Source organism: Varanus komodoensis, unplaced genomic scaffold (genome assembly GCF_004798865.1).
Source record: "Varanus komodoensis strain SLA01 unplaced genomic scaffold, ASM479886v1 scaffold14_1, whole genome shotgun sequence".
NCBI lineage: Eukaryota > Metazoa > Chordata > Lepidosauria > Squamata > Varanidae > Varanus > Varanus komodoensis.
In genome coordinates this window covers 11,697,818-11,725,315 of record NW_025335438.1, presented here as the reverse complement: position 1 = coordinate 11,725,315, position 27,498 = coordinate 11,697,818, and the positions used below count along the sequence as shown (strand labels likewise).

General features: G+C 43.1%; 1 protein-coding gene across 12 annotated transcripts in view; it reads left to right on the top strand.

Annotated features, from left to right (window-relative positions):
- The window catches only part of SULF1 (sulfatase 1), a 144,214-nt gene that overhangs the window by 83,220 nt on the left and 33,496 nt on the right, over positions 1-27,498 (top strand). For 11 of the 12 annotated variants that reach the window (XM_044423840.1, XM_044423836.1, XM_044423838.1 and 8 more), the window contains 5 exons: positions 11,784-11,934; positions 15,811-15,986; positions 16,550-16,678; positions 16,927-16,983; positions 18,634-18,763. In XM_044423840.1, the coding sequence (XP_044279775.1) occupies positions 11,784-11,934; positions 15,811-15,986; positions 16,550-16,678; positions 16,927-16,983; positions 18,634-18,763 (643 nt within the window). Of the gene's footprint in view, positions 1-11,783; positions 11,935-15,810; positions 16,039-16,549; positions 16,679-16,926; positions 16,984-18,633; positions 18,764-27,498 lie in introns of those variants that run through there. The other variant, XM_044423843.1, reaches the window with a different exon arrangement.

Here is a 27,498-nt window from a genome sequence, read left to right as displayed (position 1 = left end):
GTAGGGTTTATATTACGGGCATCCTGAAAAATCATGCTAGCGCTTATTTTCCAGTTAGGTCTTCGGGGAAACATGGTATCTGCCTACTGTCATGCTCTGTTTCTTAGGAACATAGGAAGTTGCCTTATGTCCAGTCTGCCTGCAGTGCATCTCCAAGGTCTGAGGTAGAGGCTTTCCCATCCCCTGTTCTTGAATCCTTTTAACTGGAGATGGGAAGGACTGAGCCTGGGTCCTTCAGCTTGCAAAGCAGGTATTCTATCTCTTCCCTTCTCATCTGTCTACACACTGCAGGGAAGTATTCTGTATGTAGTTCAGAGGCATGTAAGATCACAAAATGAGTTTCAACAGAAGTTCTTGCTTGGCAGTTCATCTGGCTGTACATTTGGATGTGTGATGACTTTTCCTAGCATGAGGGAATACATTTTTCTTGCTCTGTTTTCAGAAGTTGTTCCTAAATGTTTTGCTCTTGGAATAATGTAATAGGACCTTGCCTAATATGCCTCTTATTTAGCCTAATTTTCACACTAATGTTTAATGCATGTTTGGTGTTTTTGTGTGTTTTCATAGAATGATAGAATAATAGAGTTGGAAGGGGCCATGGAAGAATAATTTTTTAATTCCCAATTCACTGGACCATCATATAGATTCTAACCTTGCTGTAATATCTGTTTCTGGCTGCCTGCGGTGAGTCCAGGACTCCAGGTTTCTTTAGGGTAGCGATATAGCAATCCGTGATGCAGCATGTGATCTGAGAAGGGTGTCCTGCACTACTGTTTATGGGGATCCTATATGACAAATATACCAATTAATTCCACCATGCCCCTGCTCCCTACAGATGTCAAAGAACCCAGTGCACTATAGTGGTCAAGAGCATGAGACTGGGACTCAGGAGATCTGGGTTTTAGTCCCGCTCAGCTATGAAGCCAGCTAGGAAACTTTGGGCCAGTCACAAACTCCCAGCCCAACTGACACCATAGGGTGGTTGTTGTGAGATAAGATTGAGAGGAGAGGAGAATTATGTAAGTCTCCTTGAGTTCCTTGAAAAGAAAAAAGGTGAGAAAGAAAGAAAGAGAAAGAAAGAAGCATTAGTCTGTACAATCATACCTAATATGGAACCATGAAACAACATAATATCAAAACCTGTAAGTCATCAAACAGATATATTGTTCATTTTATTATATATCTCAGGTCACTCTATCACCCAATAGCCAAAGTTCTCTAGGTGGTTCACAGAAATTAACTCTCTAAAATAAGACATGATAAAGCATCATTGGCTCAATTCCCATAGTATGAAGGTTTGCAGGAAAGAATAGAACTTAAGAAGAGCTGGGCAGACTGAAGTCCTTGTCAACATTGGCCATCCAGTTGCCTTTAGAAACCCAGCAAAGTGGACTTAAGTGCAGTAGCTTGTTTTCCAGCAACTGGCATTGAGAGTCATACTACTTTAGATACTCAAGATAATATGTACCCAACATAACTGTTAGCCAATGATAACATTCTCCTATATGAATAGGTCTCATTCTCTTTCCAAAGCTACCTAGTGGCTCCACTACCTCTTCTCAGGGCCATCTTAACACATGGCCCTGATGGGCACTTGCCCGTGGGCCCCATACTAATCTGTGTATATTAACCCTTGGAAAATTTCCAAAATTCACAGTAGTTGTAGTTGTCTTAGAGGCCCCAGTACACTGCTTTGCTTGGGGCCCATAATGCTGTTAAGACGGCCCTGCCTCTTCTGGCAGTAATTCCATAGTTTAACTATCCACTGTATGAAGTACTTGAAAAAGGTGGTATTGATTTTTAATCTTCCTCCCAAATATAGAGAATAAGCAGACAACACAGGCCTGTCTAGGCACAGAATTGTATAACTGGCATGCAAAACTAAGAAAGCCCTAAATATGATAAGCACCTGTGGTATCTCAGATGGCTGGAGCCAAGAGCTATCTCAAATCTAATAATGTCATATAAAATATTTTCTGGGTTGGGGTTGTCTTTTTTTCACATACAATGTGAAGCAGTTCACATAAAATGAATATTCAAATGTGGAGATGATGAAACCCTCTAGGGCACCAACATGCCTTTGGTGGTTTCTGAATGGTTCTTTGGGAGAGGGGAGAGTTTAGTGTTTGAGGCCAGGGGGAGCATGGGCAAGTAGTTGTTTTGTTTTTTCCATGTTCTAGAGGATTTTATATAAAGAACCAGTCTCACAAGTCCTTGAGAGACATTTCTGAAATTATGAAACATTCTTTCTGCACTGGGTATTGTGCTATAGAAATATCTATAACTGTCAGCTCTGGGAATTTGTTTTGTTCCTAGGCGAATGGGAAGTTTTAAAGACAAAGGTACTTGTGCTTGGCAAAGAAAGCAATGCTTTAAATAAAAAGACCCATACGCACAGCCCCATCAGTTTCCTGGAGATCAGTGTGTGTAATGTGTGCCAAATGTATCTAGTTGCATGTTGTACAGATACTTTTTCAAAGGGAAATACATGTAACAACACATGTTAAACATGAATTGTGTGAGGATTAATAACTGTAAAATGCAACTTGATCAAACATTCCAGGAATTTTTCTTCCTATCTATCTTGTTTTATATTTTTAGTGTGTTTTGAACTATTTCTTCCGCAGCTGCTGCAGGAAAGAGTAGATAATTTTGTGTTGGCACTGAAGGGTTGAACAGATTAAGTGTTCAGATGGAAGAAGTGAGATAAATTGAAGACAAGCTGCCAATTTAGGTGAATGTAACTATTAAAGATTTCTATAGCAAGAGAGATTGCCAGCTTATCGCAGCCAAGGGATGAAATTATTGAAATACAAATTCAATATTGTATGGAAAACATTTGGGTGCACCCCATGGAAACAATGCAGGGAGCAAGACAATCCCCCAGTGAGGGGTGCTGTAACTTGAACATTTAACCCTTGAGCAGTCTCCTTTGGTGAACAAGCATACATTGGCATCTCTCTCCTCCCTGATGCTCGTTAGTCATCTGACCTTTAATGTTTTTGCTACGTTTTGATGTTTTCCAGTGGTTTTTCCTCTTCTGTTTTAACATTTTGTTCATTCTATGAATGACTTAATGTAAATAACATAGTTAATACTTGCCATGTAGCTAGAATGGCTACGTGATTGCTTTTACAGAAGGCAGTCCTCTGTTTGAAAGGCTACCGGTAACAATAAGCACCTGGACAGCAGACTGAACAGGAAAGCACATGGGTCTGGACTATGATAAGATTATTTGTATTTGTATTTAAATACATTATCCAACATGACATGAGCACTAACATAAATTATGTTGTGCTAGCATCAGGATCTTCTCATGAAATGCCAGAAGTGTTTGCTGGTACAAGAGATTTTACTGGGGCTTAGTTATTGGCATTATTCTAGACATCCTTTACCATAGCACTTTTGTTACATTGTTTATTGCTCATTATTTCTGCATTTGCTTCTAAAAATATAAATCAGCATATGAACATTTTCTGAAAATCTGCATCCTTTCTGTGCCCTTGCTCTCCTTGCAATGGCAAATTTTGGGAAATTGGGGTTCTCAACTGCATGGTGAGCCCCCATGGACAGAGGAAGCTCTCCTCTTCAGATCCTTGTATTCCGTAAGCAGAGGGCCATAAACACGATGCAGGGAAAAGGTGGGGATAACCCGGACCCTTTCCCTTCATGTGTGCTTAAAACTGCTTTTTGAATGCCTGAACAGAACTATAGTTTCGGTAACATGTAGACTATTTCAAAAGATTTTATCAAAGTGCATAAAGCATGCCAATGCATCTAGTTACTGCAGCACACATACTTTTTCAAAGGTAACCGAGTGAATGCATGCAACAACATAAATTCAGGTGCATGAAACAAAGCAGTGGGAAAAGCACAGTAGAATTATTGTGTTAAATGATGTAGATTCTGGCTGCAGTCCTAAGTTTTTCTTAGCAGAGTTCTAGTTAAGTCAATGGGGCTCTGCCAGAACAGGTACTTTTGTCTCTCTGCATAGCATACCAGATTTGCAAATTCAGAAAGCAAGATTAAGGTCTACAATCTCTTTTGACAAATGCCATTGGCTGGGAAAACAGACTATATATTTGTTCTGCTTTTGGTCTTTTAAAATGAATGTGTGTGTGTGTGAGAGAGAGACAGAGACAGAGAGCACAGCAGAGCACAGCAGAAAACATAAAATTAGTATGTAGCATAAGGATTTTTACTGATGTTGCGCTTTCCATCCTTGGAGATCACACCTTGGATCTATGAAAAGGTATGACCTTGCTTATGCAATCTCTGATCCAGCCTTTTAACCTAAGGCAGCCTTTTCAGCCTAGTGTGTTAGACTGCTACTCCCATCATTCCCATCCTGCACTGACAGCTGGAACCGCCAACATTGGAGGTGGGGGAGACAGCTGCACTCGGGACTCTGAAGAATCAGTGCTGGAGGTGGTGGACAGTGTGTTGGTCTGACACAACATTTTAATACCTAGTTTTACAGAGATTAATCACAGAAGGAAAGATTATATTTTTTATATTTCTATTGGCCTCTTGTGGAATATTTAAGTCAGTGGTTCTCCAGATATTTGAAGTTTACTTGCTGTAATTGAAACCATTTGGACAAATTGCTTTCAGTTTTGGACCCTTGGTGTTTCTGAAAATTCAGTGAAGTCATACAATTGGCCAGATCCATAATCCTAAGAGTACTGTTGGGGAGTTTTCCACTGATGATGCTAGGAGTACTCTTAATTCTGAATGAATCATTTTTGGAAGTTCCTAAGAGAAAGTAGAAGGCAAGCATTTTAAATATCAAATGATTTTTTTTAAGTCATGGTGAGGTTTTTCATGGGAAATACATTGCTTAGTGTAGGCTGAAGCCCTGTACAATGGTCCCATTAATTTCAGTTGGACTTAACTGTGAGTAGATATGCATAGGAATGCATTACATTAGGGTTTGATGTACCCTTAGACCCTTTAGCTTGAAATCTCACAATCCTGTGAATATTCTAGTCCAATGAATTTCAGATAGAATGATTTTGTCTTCTGTGAGGGAGGCTTGAAATGAACAGTTAGCTCCAGATACTTAGTGGAGCATTGTGGTTTTTGGTCAGCAGTCTTTCACCTCCCCCCCCCCCACAACACCCTCATATTGCATGGCAAAGTACTTTTAAAATTAAGGAAGTTGAAACATCAGATGAGATATATGGAGAAAAAATTAAAATCCTGCTGAGGACATGCAGGACTACACTATTTAATGGTAATTTATTATGTGCTATTGTATTTCATTGTATTTTATCGTGTTGTAAGCAGCCCCGAGGTTTCGGCAAGGGGCGGCATAGAAATGTTATAATAATAATAATAATAATAATAATAATAATAATAATAATAATAATATCTTTAAGCAGTGTTTTAGTCTTAAAATTATAATCTACCGAAATACATTATTTTCACATCTGTGTATAGCAGCTGTGCTCCCCCACTCATAGTTTTTGCTCCAGGGGGTCTGGCTTTGGTCTTAACCCCATTCTAGAATCCCCATTTAGATAACAGACCCTGTTCCCTACAGTAGAGTTTAAAATGGGGTGAAAGGGCATAAATATATTAGATATTTAGATACTGATATAAAGGTTTTAGTACAAGAAGGCAGAAAGGATCGATTCACTTTGTTAAAGGATGAATAAGTAACGCCAGCAGTGAAGATGTCATATAGAATCTGGTTTTATTCATGTGCATAAACCTCAGTTTTGTAAAAGAACTGCCGAACTCACTCAGTTGGTACATGGAGCTTAAGTTGCTAATGCTATAAACTGTCCTATGTTTTCCATATTTCCTATAGAAAGCAAGGTGCAGATAAGCACAGAGGGATGCAGGGACCCATCAATCTGACTGTAAAGGAATCTGTGTTGGCTTTCATTTGATAACTTGTTGTTTGCAAAACCATAGGGATATAAACATAGAAACATAGAAACAGAGCGAGTCAGAAGGGGCCTCCCGGGCCATCTATTCTGACTTCCAGCACCAGCCAGCTCTGCTCACGCCATGCCCACCATGTGCACGTCCAGGCTATCCTGGAACACCTGCACCGATGGGGTCTCAACGACCTCTTGTGGAAGCCCATTCCACACCCTCGGGGTCCTGACTGTCAGGAAGTGCTTCCTGGCATCTAAATGGAACCTTGGCTCCCTGAGCTTTGTTCCATTGGAGCGTGTCCTGCCTTCCTCTGCAGGGGAGAACAGGTCTCTACCCATCTCCATGTGACATCGCCTCACATACCTGTATGTCGTCAACATATCCCCTCTGAGTCTCCTCTTCTCCAGGCTGAAGAGACCCAGTTCCCTCAGTCTCACCTCATACCCCATCCCCTGCAAACCGGCCACCAACCTTGTGGCCCTACGCTGCGCTGACTCTAACCTGGCTATATCCTTTCTGTAATGAGGGGTCCAAAACTGAACACAATACTCCAGTTGCAGGCGCACCAGAGTCGTGCAGAGTGGTAGTAATACCTCTCTCGATCTAGAAGCCACACTTCTGGCTATGCAACCAAGGGTGGTGTTCGTCCTCTTGACCACCGCATCACACTGCTGACTCATGTTTAGCCTGCAGTCAACCAGCACCCCAAGGTCCCTTTCACAAGTGCTGCTCTCCAGCCACTTGCCACCTACCCTGTACTTATGACAGCTATTCCTATGCCCCAAGTGCAAGACCTTGCACTTATCCACATTGAACGCCATCCTGTTGTCTCTTGCCCACTTCCATAGTCTGTCCAGATCCTTTTGGATCTGGAGTACCTGCTCCTCAGTTGTGGTCACTGCTCCAGTTTTAGTGTCGTCTGTGAATTTAATCAGCAGACTGTTCACCCCTTCTTCCATGTCATTAATGAAAAGATTAAACAAGATCAGCCCCAGGACAGAGCCCTGGGGGACCCCGCTTGTCACTGGCTGCCATCCCGATGATTCCCCACTAATGGTTACCGTCTGCTTTCGGTCAGTCAACCATGCCCTAATCCACCGGACAGTGCTTTGGTGTATCCCAAAACTCCTCAGTTTCTCCACCAGGATATCATGGGGCACTTTGTCAAAGGCCTTGCTGAAATCCAGGTATACCACATCCACTGCATCCCCTCCATCTAGCCATCTCAAAACCTTGTCATAGAATTCCACAAGGTTTGTCTGGCAGGACCTGTTTTTGCGGAAGCCATGTTGTGTGGCTGTCAGCCTCCCTTCCCTATCTAGCATCACTAGATCTCTCTCTATTATGAGCCTTTCTATTGTTTTTCCTACAATGGATGTAAGGCTAACATGTCTGTAATTCCCCATGTCCCTTCTACTACCCTTTTTGAAAATTGGGACCACTGATGCCACCCTCCAGTCCTCTGGAACTTCACCCGTTCTCCACGAGGTCTCAAAGATGAAGGCCAGCAGGTGTGAGAGAACCCCTGCCAACTCTCTAAGTACTCTCGGGTGTAACCCATCAGGGCCTGGCGCCTTGTAATGTCCAATGCCCTGAGGAGCCCCTCAACTTCAAGGGGGGTGACTCTAATCTGTGCCCCTAAGTCCCCAGCCTCATCTAATCTCCTATGCGCATATCCCCCGTCCTGCTTTGAGGAGAACACAGAGGCAAATTAGTCATTTAGCATCTGTGCCTGTTCCCTCATATCAGTCACTGGATCTCCTTCCTCCTTAATTAGTGGTCCCACCACTTGTCTCCCCTTCCTCTTCCTATTTACATGCTGAAAGAAGCCCTTTTTGTTGCTCTTGATATTCTTGGCAAGTCTCAGTTCGTAATCAGCAACGAGCCTCCTCCTTCCGGTATACCCTTTTGTCTATTTGCCCCAGTACCCATTTCCTACAGAGGTTCCTCTTTCATCTAATCCCTCTAACCACCTCCTTTCGCATCCATGGCGGCACTCTCCTCCGCCTCCCCACCTTACTGACTAGAGGTATCGTCAAGGCTTGCACCTCCAAAGCCTCCCTTTTCAGTGCTATCCACCCCTCCTCAACTTGCTTACCTTCCAGTAACCTATCCCAGGAGACTTTCCCGAGTCTGGCCTTCAGTTGGCCAAAGTTGGCCCTCTTGAAGTTCCAGCTTCTAGTGCTCGACCTGCTGCACATCCCCAGTCCCCTGATCTCAAAGCAAAGGATGGAGTGATCACTCGCATCCAGAGCTCCCCTAATCTGTACTTTATCAGCTCCTCTCTATTGGTCAAGACCAAGTCAAGGATGATCCCCCCCCCCCAGGTCACCTCTCGAACCCTCTGTGTGAAAAACCCTCCCTCTATAGCTTCTAGGAAGCGACGTGACCTGGCTGTCACCGCCGAGTGAGTCTCCCAACTAATATCCGGGAGATTGAAATCTCCCATAATTACTGTGTTTCTCCCTAAGAAAGATATCCTTAGAATCTGGCCTGTCAGGACATCATCCAGGGTCTCAAGTTGACCTGGAGGGCAATAACATACCCCCACTGTCAGGTCTCTTTCCCTGTCAAAACCCCTAAGTTTCACCCAGACTGCCTCTACCGAATCCCCATCTGTGCTGCATTCTATCTCACTGCATCCTATCCCTTCCCTGACAGATAAAGCCATGCCCCCACCTCTCTTTTCCTTCCTGTCCTTTCTAAAAAGGTGATACCCTTCTATGTTCACATTCCGGACTTGCCTTTCATCCCACCAAGTTTCTGTGATTCCCACCAGATCATACCCTCCTATTCCCAGGAGAGCTTCAAGCTCTTCCTGCTTATTACCCATGCTCCTAGCATTGGTGTACATGCACCTCAACTCCTTCCCACCACTTCCTTTCCTTGGAGTTCCCATCCTCCTCCTTCCTCCCATCCTCCCTGATACTTTCCCCCCTGCCGTAGGAGTCCTGTCAGTTCCTGCAGTATCTCTAAAACCCTGCTCCCAGAGCCCTGATCCTCTCCCCACACTTGTCCAGTGCAGACACGTTCCTGGGGGGCCTGAACCCCCCCCCACCTCTGGCTCAGTTTAAAGTCTTCTGGATGAAGCTCGCTGGAGCATCCCAAAGGACCTGTTCCCCATCCTCGTGAGGTGTAACCCGTCCCTTGCCAGAAGTCCATTGACAAGAAACCGAGTGCCATGGTTGAGGAACCCAAAGCGTTCCTTCTGGCACCACACCCTAAACCAGTCGTTCACCTCAGAGACCCTCCTGTCCCTTCCTGGCCCAAATCCCTGGACAGGTAAGATTGACGAGAAGGCCACTTGGACCTTCAGCTCCCTGAGTTTCTTCCCCAAGGCCTCAAAGTCCCTGGTGGTCCCAACCACACCCTGCCTGGCCACATCGTTTGTGTTCACATGGATCACCAGGAGTGGCTGGTGACCCCCGGAGCGAACAAGACGTTCCACCCTGTCCTTCACATGCCGGATGCGTGTGCCCGGCAGGCAGCAAACCTCCCTTGTCTCCAGGTTGGGGCAGCACACTGCCACCTCAGTGCCTCTCAGCAGGGAGTCCCCAACAACAATCACCTGCCGCCGTGTCTTCCTGGTGGTGGTGGGCATCCATGCCCTGGCCCTCGCTTCTTGTGCAGCGGCCCCCTTGTCACTTGTCATCCCAGGCTGGGGGTCCTGCTGGTCTCCCGAGGCCTCATTAGCCCCAGCCTCCCCAAGTGGAGAGAACATGTTTCCCAGCTCCAGATTGGTGCCAGGAAAAGGAGGAGGCTGTGCTGCCCTCCTCCTCCTGTGGGTGACATGCCTCCATGTCTCTGCGGCTGCTCCTCCCATGGCCTCTCCCTCAACCCTCTGTCCAGAGGGGGGCTGCTCCCGGGGGGTCTGGACAGCTCTCTTGGCCCTCAGGCACCTCACCTCCTCCTCTAGCAGAGTCACCAGCTTGCACCAAGGGCAAGTGTAACTCTGCCTCTCCTGGGGGAGAAGGGCGAACATGTCGCAGCGGACAGTAACACCCATGGCTCCCGCCAAGGCCATCTCCTGGTCTGCCATTGGGATCCCTTCCAAGACCTTACCTTGGTCCCCTGCCTTGTCTGTCCTGCAGTTCCTCTCACTCACCCAGTTCTCCCAGAGAAAAACCCACTCGCACACACACACAAGGATAAAATAAACTTAAATTTAAATTGGAGGAAAAACAAAGCAAAGCACAGCACAGCACCAAAAAAACAAACAAAAAAAACAAACGAAGGGAAAACAAAGCAAAACAAAAAACAAAAAAACCCTCTGCGTCCCAGGGAAGGGAGTCCCCGGACAGCCTGGGCTACAGCTAAGGGACGCAGACAAGGGATGACACCTTATCAGCGCCTCAGGCCAGTGTTCCTGCCCCTCTGCTCCCTCCTGGCCCCTCTAGCCGCTCTGGCCCCGCCCCCTTCCTCTCTGCTGCTCCTGGCCCTCTGCTCCTCTGCCCAGCTCCTACCTTGCCTTCGCCAGTGCCCTGGCCACTCAGCGCTCTCTCCCAGCCTGTGCCTCTGCTGCTCTGCCAAGAGGTCAGAGCCAAAAGGGCTTGCAGTGGCTGAGTGCAGCCTTATTAGTCCCTCAGGCCAGTGGCCCCGCCTGTCTGCTCCCTCCTGGCTGCTCTAGCCTCTCTGGCCCCGCCCCCTGCCTCTCTGCTGCTCCTGGCCCTCTGGTCGCCTGCTCAGCTCCTACCTTGCCTTCGCCAGTCCCCTGGCCACTCAGCACTCTCCCCAGCCTGTGTCAATGCTGCTCTGCCAAGAGGCCAGAGCCAAAAATTTGTACATGACTGTATACAAATTTTAGATAACAATTATTCATCTGATTAAAGAGAATGATTACTTGCATGACTTTGGTAGTCAGTCCCAGACACACTGCTGTAGTAGCAAAAGATGTTAGAAAGATACCAGTGTGGTCTGATGTGCAGAAAACTGGAGTTGGAACTAGGAGATGCCTGATTCACACACAATGCTCACACATGGCTTGTTGTGCTACTCTTGGTTTGTCTGACAGACAAGCAAACAAACAATGATTTGTATTCTCAGTCCATGGGTTGCTTGTTCCTTTTTACTTTCATCATTCTCTCCCTGTATCCTAAATGCCTTGAGTACGGGCATTTAGAGCCACTGAGCAGTTCACTGCTCTTGGGTGCTGCCTTTGTAGCCTGGCAGAATAGTGAGCCTGGGTTTGCATATAAAGGCAACCCACAGTTTAATTAACCCAGAGTTCACAATCCAACAAACCATGGGTTCTCTTTCAGGCTGAGTTTGGATGCCATGCTGCAGCTCATCATGGGTTATTTATCCACAGTGAGCTACAGTGCCCGTGGACACCAAGTTAAATAAGCAACCCCCACTTGGAAGCTGTTGTGTCATGTGAACCTGGATCACTAGTTATATAGGGTTATTTAACTCTCACAAAACCCAGGCTCAGCAGGTTCATTGAAGCAACCACTAAGTAGCAGTTGCATGTTCAAAATGGAGGCTGCATGTGTACCACAGCTCACCATATGTTAAATAACCCATGGTGGGTCTTTCAGATAGGCCCCCCTTCCAGTTACTTTACATTAATAAACCATGCTTTGCTAGTGCTCTGCACTCATACATCATGGCAAGCCAGAATTCCACAGTTTATAGCATGGATTAGCATTATGTGTGAATCAGGCTTTGAGGTGAGATTCCAGATCTGATTTGGATAAATTGGCTGGTTGCTTTGTCATTTAGTCCCAACTCCTGGTTTATGAAATTGCATTTTATAATTTTACCACATTTTCTCAAATCTTTTCATATGCTAATAAAATAATATAATACATGTATCATATGGGCAAAAAGTGCAGATGTTAACTTGAATAATAACCTTCTGAATTTCTCTCTATATTCTTCTCTTCTTCTTCCAGAACTCCCAGTTATAACTATGCACCGAACATGGATAAGCATTGGATCATGCAATATACAGGACCCATGCTTCCTATCCACATGGAATTTACAAATGTCTTGCAACGCAAAAGACTTCAAACTCTGATGTCAGTAGATCATTCCATGGAAAGGGTAAGTAAATGAAAAATGTTGAAAATAGTTCTTTAGCAGTTACTGCCTTCCACTCTTTTTTGTGAATACATAGCCTGCATTAATAGCTAAAAAGCTCCCTGTTCCAGATTTGTACTATATTCACACTGATGATTGACCTCAGAAAGGTTCGTTTCTTTCACCAGTCCATATCTCATTACCAACAGGGAGAGAGCAAGCAAATTAAATGACTTTCCTAGCGGGAACATATTTAAATGTCTTATGACAGGCATGTCCAAAGTCTGGCCCGGGGGCCAATTGCGGCCTGTTTTCAAATTTCAAGCAGCCCGCAGCCTCTTCTTCCCGCCGGCTCAGCCTGTCACTCATCCCCGCCAGCCGGCATTTTTCCCTTCACTGCACAGCGGTTCCCACAGCTGTCCCCTGCTGCCTCCTGCTCCTTCAAGGCTGGTGGTTATATTTCACCAGAAGATGGCAGTAGACCTGAGTCAGCACTCTTGCCGCGTGATCCTTGTGACACAAGGCTTGTGTACCCATTTCTAAAATGGTGACTGTGACTAAAAAAAAAGGGAAGTTGACAGCAAGGGCCGCCGCTTCCAGGACAAGTGGAAATTGGAGTATTTTTTCACTGAAATATGAAACAACTGTGTCTGCCTAATTTGCCAAGAGACTGTGGCTGTTTTCAAGGAATTCAGTATCAAGAGGCACTACCAGACAAAACATGCTAACTACAACAAGCTAACTGGGAATGAACGCGGCGAAAAATTGAAGGAACGGGAAGCTGCTTTAACGGCACAACAGCGCTTTTTCACAAGAGCCCGTGAGTCAAATGAAAATGCCACAAAGGCGAGCTACGAGGTGGCAACGCTGATTGCCAAGCACTGCAAACCTTTTACTGAGGGTGAATTTATTAAAGACTGCGTGATGCAAATGGTGGAGAAAATTTATCCTGAGAAGAAGCAAGAGTTTGCCAATGTTTGCATGGCTCGTAACACTGAGAATTGAAGATGTTTCATCTGATATTAAGAGACAGTTAGAGGCAAAAGGAGTGGAGTTTGACTTTTTTTCATTAGCCTGCGACGAAAGCATGGATGCATCTGACACCGCTCAGTTATTGATTTTTTTGAGAGGAGTGGACGATGACATGAACGTGAGTGAAGAGCTACTTGACCTCCAGAGCCTTAAGGACCAAACAAGAGGAACAGATTTATTTGTTTCTGTTTGTTCCGCCGTAGATGACATGAAACTACCGTGGAATAAAGTCACTGGGATTATTACGGATGGCGCACCTGCCATGGCTGGCGAGCGAAGTGGATTATCAACCCTAGTCTGTAACAAAGTCAGCAAAGAAGGAGGCAAAGCTATAAAACTCCACTGTATTATTCACCAACAAGTTCTCTGTGCCAAACATCTGAAATATGATCATGTTATGAAACCAGTGATGAAGGCTATTATATTCGCTCCAAAGCCCTGTGCCACCACCAGTTTCAACAGTTTCTACTCGACATCCAGGCTGAATACGGCGATGTTGTGTATCACAACAAGGTAAGATGGCTCAATTGGGGGTCTGCACTGCAGCGTTTCTACTCTCTTAGGGAGGAAATTGGACAATTCTTGGCAAAAAAGGGACAACTGATGCCAGAGTTATCTGATCCTGTTTGGCTGGCTTGGATTTTTAGTTGACATAACACAACATCTGAACGTCATGAACATGAGCCTTCAGGGGCAAAATGCAGTGGTAAGCCAACTGTATTCACATATCAAAGCCTTTGGGACTAAGCTGTTACTTTCCAAAGGCACCTGTCACAAACGCAGCCCAATACCACACATTTCCCATCGCTGCTGGAAATAATGACCAGTTTTCCACAGAACAATATGAGTGTACAAATAAGGAGATATGAAGCAGACATCTCATCTCTGGCTGAGGAGTTTCAACAGCGCTTTCGGGATTTTGCAGCTATTGAAAAGGAGATCACGCTTTTTTCATCTCCTTTCTCTGTGGACCCTGATGACGCTCCAGACCACCTGCAGCTGGAGCTCATTGAGCTGCAGTGTGACGCCGAGTGTCGCAGTCAGCACCAACAGCTCCCTCTTGTCAGCTTTTACCACCAGCTGGATAAAGACAGGTTCCAAGAGATTCGAACATTTGCTAAGAAAATGCTGAGCTTGTTTGGTTCGACATACTTGTGCGAGACGACATTCTTGGTTATGAACATTAACAAGAACTGCGTGAGGACGAGACTAAGTGACTTTCACCTGCGTGACATCTTGTGCATCAAAACCACTATTTTTGAGCCAGAACTGGCCTATATAATGCAGTCGAGATCTCAGTATCACCCTTCACATTAGTGCAGTTAAGTTATTTTAGTCTTTCATAAAATAGTTCATTTGCATTTAATGTTAATGGTTCAAAGAATGTCAGGCTGAATGGTCGGGCCCCACACATTTTCACCTCACCAAATCTGGCCCTCCTTGCAAAAAGTTTGGATACCCCTGTCTTATGAGGTCCAGTAGAATAAGGGGATCATCCAGCCATTCTGTTCTCCCAAATTCCTGCAGTTTTATATATATGTGGTATGCATTATGCTAAGGATCAAACTGAGCATTCTTGGGTTATTTACTCCAGAGTCTGCATAACCTTCCCCAATTTGGACTAGAACTATGGTGCCCCAAGAAGTTTTTTTTTTCTTTTTTAAGATGTCTTCCCTACTTTTTCATCCCAAAATTCCAACCTCTGGTGGTGGTAAGAGCTCCAAAGCAGGCATTTTTATTTTTATTGTTTGCTTTTTAAAAGTTCCCTTGAATAAGTGCCTGAGTAATGAATATGTAATCCTGCCATGATTTTGTAAGATGTATTTCTTATTGTTAAATATACCACAAAGTAAGTCCACATGCAATATGAAAAGACAAATTTAAACTTGAAAGATATACACCAATATTATTATTATTATAAAATTATTATAATAACATTATTATTATAATAACAATACCTACAATACAGCTCAGCTCACTGCGTTGTTTCCAAAGGAGCTTTGTCCATTGGTGTGAATCTTACCTATTTGTTTTTTTTTTTTTTTCTTTACATATGGATCCTGGGATGCATTTGCTTTGCTGCTCAGTTGTGTTGGACCACATATTGTACTTGTGGAATGTCCTGGATTTAATCCCTGGTATCTCTAGTTAAAGAAGCCCTGATGAAAGGGGAGTTTACATGTTGCCTTTTGGCAGTGTTGACCTACAGCTCCTACATCCATATTCAGCATGGTCACTGGCCAAGAATTATAGCAGATGCAATCCAAACCATCTGGAATAAACCCAGTTGCTACCCCTGTTCTAATAGAAGTGCTGGGAAATTTTTCCATGTAGTGTTTTAGAGAGCTACTGCAGTTCAGAGTAGAATGATACTGGGTAGGTAGATTAATAGTCTGCCTCTGAATAAGACAACTCCACATAAGTCATTTCCTTAGATCCACATGGCTCTGCAGTCACAGAAAATAAAGTCCTTTCAGTAGTAAGTGAACTAGAGCTGCTTTGCCTATCTTCTGCTATTCAGGCTGATCTAACTAATAAAGCAAAGGCAGTAAGCATTCACGGATATCCATGCTGTGGAATAAGGTTACTCACTGTATAGGATATTTGCCTTATATAAATGCTACATGCTTCCTTTCATAAACTCAGACCTACCTCCTCTCATAAACTACAATATGAAAAGTTGATGAGTGGTGCATCCTGAGTTGCATTCCTTAACCCTTGGAATGACTGCTGGGTTTAGTCATTTTAAAACTAACACAACCATATGGGATCATTTAAATGCAATGCCTTTACATGTTGCTTCCTGTGTCACTGTTCTATGTGATTCCACATTTTCTCTATTGATTTTTTAACTTTATTATATTGCAGCTATATCACATGCTAGTGGAGACGGGAGAACTGGAGAATACTTATATTATTTATACTGCTGACCACGGTTACCATATTGGACAGTTTGGACTGGTCAAGGGGAAGTCAATGCCATATGACTTTGATATTCGCGTTCCTTTCTTTATTCGTGGTCCAAGTATAGAGCCGGGATCAGTGTACGTTCTCCTATGTCTGCAGCACAGCTGTTGTACCTAATGTAAAATATTTGTAAGCACATTTGATTGTCATTCTTAGTGGCTGGTTTTCTTTCATCAGGATTATTGCAAAGCATTGGCTAAGAAGAAAGATTCCCCTCCCCCTTTTCCTTTGTAAATACTATTTTTCAAAGTTTGTTTAGGATGTAATAGAATATGCACATTATAGTCCTGTGATTTCTTTTCTGGCTTACTGCTAGAGGCAATGGGGTCATGTGAGGACATCACTTACTGACTGTGACTTTAATGGAGCAGACAAAGATAGATTTGGTCACAGATATGCCAGTTAGGGTAGCATGGCTGCTTACCTCCCTGCTTAACTTAGATTCATATTAAGAAAATATTGTGAAGTTAGCATGTCTCCTTTTCCACTGCACAGTCATTTAAGGTTAACTTTCTGCTGTTGTATACACTTTTCTATCAAAGAATGCCACCAGCATTAAATGTCGTTCAATTACTGTGAAGAAAGAAAAATTGCTTCTAATGTTCATAATACAGCTCTCACCTTTTCTGTTAATTTGCAGAGTATCTCAGATTGTGCTGAATATTGACCTTGCACCTACAGTTCTGGATATTGCAGGACTCGACACGCCTCCAGATATGGATGGCAAATCTATTCTAAAACTCCTGGACCTTGATAAACCAGGAAACAGGTGAGTTGAAGCGCTTTTTTAAATGCTGTTTGGGAACAGATACCTGAGTGAATCAGAAATGCAGTGAAAGCAATGGAATCAAACCTTCCCTTCCTAGCTGAAAAGCTATTTTAAAGAGCACATTCATAAAACTGTGGTAGCATATGAGCCAATAGTTGGTTTGGAGGAAAAATAAATTGTTCACCTATAATTGCGCAGACAAACATAGTCCTGGAGGCCAACAGTAAATATTATTATTTTGATTTCAGGTTTCGAACAAACAAGAAAACCAAAGTTTGGCGTGATACATTCCTAGTGGAAAGAGGGTAATTATTGGAGCTGAGAGAGTTCTGGGAAAACTGCCTGGTGGGCAACTGAATTATTTTTTTAATGTACAGCAAAGCAATAAATTTTGTGTGCAAACTCACAGAGAAAGCTTCTGTCTTCTAGCTTGGCAAGTTTGTTGGCTGCTGTTAATGCAGTGGGTGAAGTAGCTTTTTACAGCATTTTTCTAGATCCCATGGCCTTCAGCATTCTTCACTTGTCATTTAACTTGCTCTTAGCTATTTGATGCAAGGAGAACCCTGGATCCTAATCGTACAGTAGCCTCTAACAGCTCATACCTGATTTGGCTCAAAGCACCCTACGACCCTGAAATATGTGAAACAACAATAATAAAGATAGATATGCAAGAGAAGCTTCCCCTCACCTGTCTGGGATATAGGTGGGGCACCTATGTGTATACTCATGTTCTTCATCTAGCTTTTGACCTGGTTCTCAAGAGCACCCCAGTGTTACCATGACTTACTAGCAATTGTGGGTTGCTTGACTTATAGGTGCCATCTTCCCAATTCAATCCCCCCACTGCTGTAGCTTTTTGTGTCATCCAAACCCAGTAGTTAAGTTCAGAATTCACCATCACACAACCGTACAACAGGACATGGGTGCTAGGTAATTTGTTAACAACTTCAGCAGTTGCCCTTGTCAGGTTTGGACCATCCAAGAAGCTGTGTCTGGTAAGCATAATTAAGCAAACCAGCCTGCATGTGATCAGCACAAATGGCTTATTAACCGAGCTGTGTTCATATGAAGCAGGCCACTATTATGTGCTGGCAGGAAATAGCTCCCATCTATGTGCTAAATGCAATGATTAGAATTCCTGTTTTGTCTTAAGGAACAAATTTTCTCTAGGAGAAGATCTCAGGGACTGTAATCTTGTGGTGAGCCAAGTTTTTTTTTTTTTTTTTTTTTTAATGCCAGCATTCCAGAAATGCATATATATTGTAGTTTCATGCTCTCATGGGTTTGCTAGAAGCATTTCAAGCTTTTGGGATTGGGGGCAGGCAGGAACTCCAAAAGCAAGGAAACCAGCAAATGGGAAAAAGGACTAAGTAAAAGGAAGGGATTATATCATCTAAGGCACCCTGGAGAACTAGTCTGGAGTCCAGGATGGATGGATGAACCACCCAGGCCTGTGGTTCAGTACTTCTGCTGTATTCATCTGTCCTCCCCTCACAAATGTATGATTGTGTGTGCTGAATGTTGGAACCCTGTCCATGAAAATTGTGTGCATACCTGTGGAGCACATGTCTAGCTGCCCTAATGAACATGCATAAATCAGAAGTGGAGTCTACAATACTGCCTCACTCCACTCATGTTCATTCTTTGTTCATTAAACGCATCTAAAAGTACTAGTGTTTGGCATCCAGTTGGCCTTCCTTCTCCTTAAGAAGTTCATTTCAAGGGTCGCACTTTTGAGGGGAAGATGTAAACTCATAAAGACTTAGAGGAAAGCTTTTCCAGATCTTGTGTCAGAGCATCCAGTTCATACCTTTTCTCTGTGGTAAAGAAGTGACAACACCTGTAGTTTTAGCATATTTTTCCTTCTCTGTGCCTTGCTTTTCCTGCTTCTGCTTTTATTCTTGTGCAGTATTTATAAACACTCAAAAGTGCTGCTTTCTCTTTCCTTTTGAAAGTAAATTTCTGCGTAAGAAGGAAGAGCCAAGCAAAAATGCCCAGCAATCAAATCACTTGCCAAAATATGAGAGAGTGAAAGAACTGTGTCAGCAAACAAGGTACCAAACCGCTTGTGAGCAGCCTGGCCAGGTAAGCAGCTGATGATCATGCTGTATCTCACTGTGGTTTATTGCTGAGTTGTGAGCTGTCAGCTGTTCACCATGGTTTGTTATCTCGTACCTCGCTTTGGAGTCAATGCAGTTTGAAGTTGATAGCAGTCCTAGAGACAGAGTAGCATGTCTTTTGCCTTCCAACACCACACTTGAGAACCCCCCCCCCCCACACACACACACACCATAGCAATGGAGTGGGCAGACCCCTAAAAACAACCATAGTGTGCTCAACCCTGACAGCTGGATGGGTTTGCTTGCAGGCTTTGCTGTATCACAAATGGGGCTGTTCCAAGTCATGCAATTGAAATAATGTTTTAAAAGACTTACAGCCTGAATTTGCATATCTTCCATCAATTAAATGCCACTCATAAAGGATCTCTGCACTGATGGTCTATCAGCATAGAATGCTGGCAAGGATATTGGACAGTCATCTGAGTGGGATGGTGTAAATTGGTGACCTGCAACATCAAGGTGTTGGATCCAACTCTACTATTCTCTAATTCTATATCCACAAGACCATGTAGGCTAACTGTATGTATTAGATTAAATGCAGTGTAGGTTAGCATGTTCATAACAACACTTAATTTGTATAATTTCTAAAAAAAATCATTTTTCCTTCTAGAAATGTTTTAGAAACCGTAAATAGGATGTTGAAAACTTTAAAAGAAAATGTGCACCTAAATGTTCTGCCTTCCAGTTTGTTTCCAGTGATTGAACAGTGCTTTGTAAGCTAGCACACCCCATTTACTTTTAATGTGCTGCAGTTAGCCTCTTTGAGCTACACCATCTGGGTATTTGCCTTTAGTTCTGCAGAGATGGTTAGGGATATTTGGACATATTTAGAGAAGGTAACTGCTTCACTGAAACAGAAGTGTACAGTGCAGAAGTGTGCACAAAGCAGAAGTGTGCAGAAAAAAGAATGGCATTGTTTGGGCAGTTATCTTTAAAGGAAGCCTTTGAATCAAGATCATTGTCTAAGTTGTGCTGTTGCACCAGCTGCTCTTTCATAGGACTCCATCATTTTCAGACCACCACTGTAAACCAGACATCAAACAAAAGGCTCATTTGCATCACTATTTTTACAGTTATATGTTTTTGTATCCAAGTAGCATACAATTTTCTCCTTTTCTCAATTTTATCGACACAAGCTCCCTGGAAAGTAGATTAAGCTTACAGTCAGTGACTTGCCCAAAGTCACCTGGTGAGCTTAACTGCTGAATAGGGACTAGAACCTGGTGCTCCTGAGGCCTAGTCCAACACTTGAACCACAAGAATGTACTGGCTCTCAGTTAATCTCTTTTAAGCATTTCTAATACCAAAATGAGCATCCAAAATTTTGATGCTAAACTTAGGATTTACATTTTCTTCTGAAAAGAAATGCAACCATCCTATGACAAATCCTTAATTATTCTATTCTCACTTGTTCTGCAAATGCACTAAAGTGTGATTAGCCACTTGCATAAGTGGCCCCATAAGATGTAACCACATTGGTAGAAGGAGCCTCCTGACACCATTTTCACATAAGTATTTTTATCCTGTCCTTTCCATATGGCTGACGATACTAATGAAAGCAACAAAGCAGTCTAAAGAAACACCAGTACTTAACCTGTAACAGCAATAATCAGCAGTGGAGAACAACAAGGATTCATGAAAGATTTGACAGGCAAAAGCTTTTTTGTTTGAGTAACTTTTGTACTTTGTCCAAAAGGCAATAGACTCCAGTTTAAACTTTATCAGGGCAGTCATGGCATTGGATTTTTTGGTTAAGGGACTGCTACTTGCCACCAGCATTCTTGCCCAACACTGCCCAGGTACTTTCTTCCCTCCCTTCCTTCTGTGCACGAATCAATGTGCTTGGTGCTGTACAGACTACAAGAGGACACGGCCTGAGCACAGGTGCTGACAAGATGAAATTGGGTTTGGTGGGAGGCAGGAATGGAAGAAATTGGAGGTGATGGTAAACAGGGTGGCTGAGGAAGTGAGGCATTAGAAAAAAAGAGAAGGGGAGAGAAGCTAGGTTAGTGGTAAACAAGGAAGTAATAAGTGTTTTAGTTGTACAGGCTTAGTTACAGGCTGGGTGGCATGGGAGCTTGGGTGTCATGTCAAAATCTTCACAGAAAAGGTAGGTTTGGGTGGAATTTGGGTGAGTAAAAGGTGGCATTGCACAGATGTTCTGGGAGGCAGTTCTAAGCCTGTACGGGGGCAAGGGACCAAGGACAAGTAAAATTGGCTTGTCTGTTGTTGCTTTCAGTATTTTTATCTAGTTTCTTTTCCCCGTCATTCACAAATGATATGTAAAAGTAATGTTTAAAAGTATATGCAAAAGTAAAGTATGTTTAAATATAAGTGCATCTTTCCCCTAATTCATAGAAATGTCTGCAGGAATTTTTTAAAATTGGCTTCAGAATGTTTATGCTATGGGGCTTTGATGGGCCAGTACAGAAGACAGTTCCATAGATGGGCAGAGTACCAAGACCAAGAAAGAAAGGCCAGCATTTCCTTGAAGGTCTTGGGAACTGGGGAGGTTGCTGGGCCTTGTTTTGGGGGGTCTTGTGTACAATGCACATGGATTTGAACAAATTTAAATCTGGCTGAAATCCAATGAATGAGTCCTTTCCCCTGGGTTGCACTTTTTATGCCTTGGCGATCAACTGTTCCAACTTATTTACAGCTTAAATTGTCAGCTGCCCGGCTTTCCGTAATCTCTAAGCATGCCCACTGTTGAGGCATCTTTTGTAGATGGTGTAATTAATTTCTTCATTACATGAAAAGCTTTTGTGGCTGTCTCAAGCTGTCACAGCATATTAAGTAAACAGTGTTCATTTTAAATACTTAACTGGGGCATTTATTGCACTTTAATGATGTTGAATGTAAAGCTGTGTTAACACTCTTACAAAAACCAATAAGTGGAGGGTATCATAATCTACCTCTTGGGGTTTATTGCAATTCTTTCCAGAGTGCTGTGTCTCTCCACTGGTCCTTTTGCCAGTTTGAGGAAACTCTGTATGCTCTTTCAGGTGGCTGAATTGTGGGATGATTTAGTGTAGGAATGCAGCAGGAGGGTGTAAACGGGGCTGGGCAGGAGTTCCCTAATCTTTCTCTTGAGATGAGGTGGCCATGTATCCTACTGGATAGAAGGCTGAACACTGAACTATCTTCTGAAATCTTTCAGCTAACTGAAAGATTTTTCCAAGAACAAGGAGTACTAGAATTTATTCATTTGTTACATTTCTGTATTGCTCAATGGTCAAAGTTCACAATACAGTCTCAGCTTAAAATGAAGTGACTGTTTCCAGCCTTTCTCCATATACCATGTAATTTCTCAGCTTCTTGTATAAGAACTGGGCTGGTGAGGAATTAGCTGGTACTATAGTATGTCCCTGTTGATAAAACAGAAACACTCCTAGCATATATAACTGTCCAAAATAGGAGTGGAAAAAGACAAATAAACAAGGAAAACAGATTAGTACTTTTGAAAGACAGAGACTGAGGCCAAACTAGACAAAAATGCAAAATAAAAAAGGAGGTAGCATCAAGCTCCATGTATGTGTTAATTATCAGGATAGAAGGAGAGTTCCTGCTGCGGAAGAAGCAAATTGCTTTGGGAGGAAATACCAGTTATTCATAATGGATAATTTCTTATCAAAACAAACACCAGCTTCAGAGGAGGAGTTTTCCTCAGGACTGCAGCAGGAGAGGCAGAAATTACATGACACTCCACTTGTTCTGCAATCCTGAGCATCACCATGTAGGTAAACATAGCATGTCCTCCCTCCGTTCTCTTTTCTTTTCTTTCTTTCTTTTGGCACAATGATGCATTTGACATCTTCTCTAGTTTAGCCCTTAGCCTTCTTGATCTGTGTATTTTGTGCAAATTATAGAGTTAGCCTTATGTCTGTTTAACTGCAATTGTACTCTTACTTAAAACTTCACGCTTCCTGCTAGATAAATTAATCATTCATGTATTGAGAAGTTTATAATTAGTAATCTTTCATGTTATTTCAGAAAAAAAAAACATGTACTTGCTTAAGGTAAAGATGTTGTCTTCTCAGTAGGAAATAATTATAGCTCCCACATACTCTGATTCTTCACAAATTCTTCTGGGAGTTAGCGATGAGGAACTTTTTCCAAGAAACGGTGGGGAGGCAGGGCTGAACTGTATTTCAGGTGCACTCGTAAATACACATTTCAGTGATAGGTGTGGCAAAAAGTACTAGCATGGTTTAGCTTATTTATTTATTATATTCTTACTTACTTATTTATGTTAATGTTGCCCTACAGCCAACACAGTGATTGTGCACCAATGAGCAGCCTTTTTAGAGCCTTTCCAACTTTTACAGTGGGTGAAAATTGCCCAAAAAATGTTCCAGGTACCATGTGGGGCAGATGTCATATGTAAATTTTCCCTAGGCTGGTGCCTCCCAGATGTGTAACATAGAAACTGAGTGAATCAGAAGGGGTCGCTGGGCCATCTAGACTGACCCTGGCTCCAGCCATTTCCACTTATGACATGCCTACCATGTGTATGTCCAGCCTATCCTTGAATACCCTCACCATGTTGGGCAGCTCCAACCAATGGTCTGTTCTGGTAAGGATGCTGAGAATTGCCATTCATTTATCTGGCTTATTTCAGGTTGCAGATGATTGTCATATATCAAGTGCATTTTCCCAGTGTTGTTCCGGGAAAGACCATGAGGATTGCGCCAGTATTAATTATCCCTCTGTGTAGTAGATTCCTTTGGAGTACTACATGCAAACTTTTCCATGAGTTAAAAGAGTGCATGGAAGGGACAATGCAGCTGTGTGAGAGAGCCTAACTTACTGCCAATACCACATCCACCTGGCCGTTTCCTGGCAGATGTTCGTGACAATCTTCATGCATATAGATGTATATTTGGAAAACTATAGTTGACAAACAACCCTATGCAGTTGTAAACACAGAGAACTTGGACCACTTCACATGACATGGCAGCCCATTGTGGGTTAATTTACCTGTAAAGAGCTACAGTCTGCTGGTCACCAATATGAATGTACAAGCTCCTCCCAAGGGCTTCTGTAGCTTGCCATGTCATGCAACCTCAGGCAGCTGGGATTATTGAAGGGTTAAACAATTACTTCTATGTACTAGCCATGATTTCTGCAGAGGTTAACCCTCCAGTAATCCTAGCTGACCTGGTTCACACAGCATGACTTGCATATTCATCATGGCAGATGGCATGTGGTGGTGAATTCACAGTGGATTGTTAGGTCAAACAAAACAAATCAATGTCATGGAAGTCCATTGAATTTTCATTGGATGAGAAAGGTGGTGGTGTGTTTTTTGTGAAAGTAGTTTAGATAGACCTCATGCAGCCATTGACTGTGCACAGGCATTTGGATGAAACCCCCTCCAGATGAGCTCTGGGGCTACTCGGAGCTTCTGCCACGACAACTGTCAGACTGCCTCAGTGTCCCACAGGACCAACATGCATGGCAGACAGGGCAAGTGTTAGATTTGATGTTCGGTACCAACTAATTGGAGTTGCTCTGTGCGTGAGCAGTCCTAGGCATCACCCACATCCCTATATGTGATTTAGGGGGGAAATAACTGCTCATCATTACCTGGTGAATGCCCACACCACTGTGGCAGGTAGCCTCCCAGGGGAGGAATTATTTTTCCACCAGTAGCTGTTCAGTGTATCTTACTACCAGAAAGATACTTTGACAAGGAATTCCCAAGGAATTACTGTGAGGGCAGAGCTTTACAGCCCCCTGTGGGTAACAGGCAGTGGGCAGGGAATTCAGTAACAAGGTTTTGAGGGAAACTGTGCTTCCCAGGGTACAGATCACTGGATGTTGGTTTCCAACCTCTACTCAAGATTAGAGGGTTCAAGGCTGTACTTTAAAACTTGCAACACACAAATGTTAAGCAAGTGAAAGGATTGTTCTTCACCACAGAAATGCTGGTCTGTTATTGAGTCGGTAAAGCAATGGTCCATGGTAGCTCTCCTCAGCCTGCTGCTGCTCTCCAGATAAGTTGGACTGTAGTTCCTGGTATTCCTAACCAGTCTGTCTGCTGGAAATGGAAATATGTTGGAAATGGATGTTGCAGTCCAGCACTTCTGGAGGATGCCAGGTTGAGGAAGGTTGTGGAAAGGTTTCTCCTGACAGGCTGTAAACCACCCTTGCGCCAGTGATTGATTACCTGTGGCCCTAAGAAAAGCCTTTTGGGGTTGGTAACTGAGGAACCACAGAGCAAAGCTCTCAGTACAGCACAGCACAAAGGATTGGTACATACAATTTGTTGTAATTTACTCAAAGGCAAACCTAAGTCAGTGAGGAAGCACTGATGTTCAGTATGCTAGTGACATGGTTATAATTTGGGGACATGCCCTCATACAATCGGTCCATTTCTGTAAGTGGAGAAAAAGTTGTTCAGGGAGAGATGATTTAAGTGTTGCCTTCAGTAAGATAAAAACTTCAGCCTATGCTATCTCTGTATGATCGTGATACTCTAAATGGAGTCAGATGAAAAAAAATCTTGCTGACTAGATTCTAGTTGCATGATTTTTTAAACCTATTCATAATTATAAAGCTTGCAAACAGCCATATGGTATCTTGTTTTTATTAGTTCTTACTAGTGCATTATAATGTTCATTTGAAGTAGATTTTGCATCCTAATTGTTGAACAGTTGCAGCAACAAATGATCCCTGAACCCAAGCTAAATCACTGAAGAAAAGAAAACCTGGAATGGAAGTAGGTTTATTACCAGAAGTAGATTTTTGTGTGGAAGGAAGATGCACCAAATATATTTCTGGGCTCATTTCTTAAAAATTCTAAGTCTTTTGCCCCAGGCTTTGGTTTATTTATTTATTTATTAAAACATTTTTATGCCGCCCCATTCGCCGAAGCCTCGGGGCGGCTCACAATAATTATAATATAAATTAAAAATATAAATATTAAGTTAAAATACCACAATACAGTATAAAATAAGCCGCCCTGGCCAGATAAAACCAATAATGTTAACAATTAAAATGCCGCTTGAATAAAAAGGTCTTCGCCTGGCGCCGAAAAACAAATAACGACGGCGCCAGGCGGACCTCTCTGGTTGATAGATCCTAGAATTTAAGTAAAACAAAACAAAACCAAAACCAAACTAAATTTTGCAAGTCTGTCTACCCCTGCTTTAAAAATCTTAAAAGATGTTCTCAGTGGGCTGCTTAGTTCTAAACAAGAATTTAAAACATAAACAAAGGGCCTCTGGAAACTTGTTTTTCTTTTTATGCATTTTCAATAGAAGTTGTTGTTCTTAAGTTCATTTGCAGTTCAGACACACAAAATAGGTAGCCTTAGATCTGTATGACACTGATCACCCCTTTAAACAAGTCCATGTACGGATTACTTGGCTTCTACTCATTTGTGCATTCATGTTCTATTTGTACCAAATATACTTTGGTATTCTGTTGAAAATCAGTTTCTGCCAATTACAGCTAAGTGCTTTAAAGTCAAAGAGCAGCGGTAGTATATTGCCATTCACTAGGACCAATGAGAAGTCACAAGCTGGTAAGGTAGTTTTCAAGAGTCACAAAACCATTCCCAGAAGGGATGTGAACAAAAACAAAAGCAAAAATTGAGGGAGAGCAGAACAGAAATTGGTACTCTTAAAATTGTGACAGTAGGCCAAATGAAATATTCCTTTGATTATATATAGCTGAAGAATAAACAGTTGCCTTAGGGGAGCTCTGGATCCGAGTGATCACTCCATACTTTGCTTTGAGAATAGGGGACTGGGGACGTGCTGGGACTTCAAGAGGGCCAACTTTGGCCAACTGAAGGCCAGACTCGGGAAAGTCTCCTGGGATAGGTTACTGAAGGTAAGCGAGTTGAGGAGGGGTGGATAGCACTCAAAAGGGAGGTTTTGGAGGCACAAGCCTTGATGATACCTCTAGTCAGTAAGGTGGGGAGGCAGAGGAGAGTGTTGCCATGGATGCGAAAGGAGGTGGTTAGAGGGATTAGACGAAAGAGGAACCTCTGTAGGAAATGGGTACTGGGGCAAATAGACAAAAGGGTATACCAGGAGGAGGAGGCCCGTTGCAGAAGGATTCTTCGCAAGGATAAGGCTGATTATGAGCTGAGACTTGCCAAGAATATCAAGAGCAACAAAAAGGGCTTCTTTCAGCATGTAAATAGGAAGAGGAAGGGGAGACAAGTGGTGGGACCACTAAATAAGGAGGAAGGAGATCCAGTGACTGATATGAGGGAACAGGCACAGATGCTAAATGTCTATTTTGCCTCTGTGTTCTCCCCAAAGCAGGATGGGGGAGATCCGCATAGGAGATTAGATGAGCCTGGGGACATAGGGGCACAGATTAGAGTCACCCCCCCTTGAAGTCGAGGGGCTCCTTAGGGCATTGGACATTACAAAGGTGCCAGACCCTGATGGGTTACACTCGAGAGTACTTAGAGAGTTGGCAGGGGTTCTCTCATGCCCGCTGGCCTCCATTTTTGAGACCTCGTGGAGAACGGGTGAAATTCCAGAGGACTGGAGGGTGGCATCAGTGGTCCCAATTTTCAAAATGTGTAGTAGAAGGGACATGGGGAATTATAGACCGGTTAACCTTACGTCCATTGTAGGAAAAACAATGGAAAGGCTCATAATGGAGAGAGATCTAGTGATGCTAGATAGGGAAGGGAGGCTGACAGCCACGCAACACAGCTTCCGCAAAAACAGG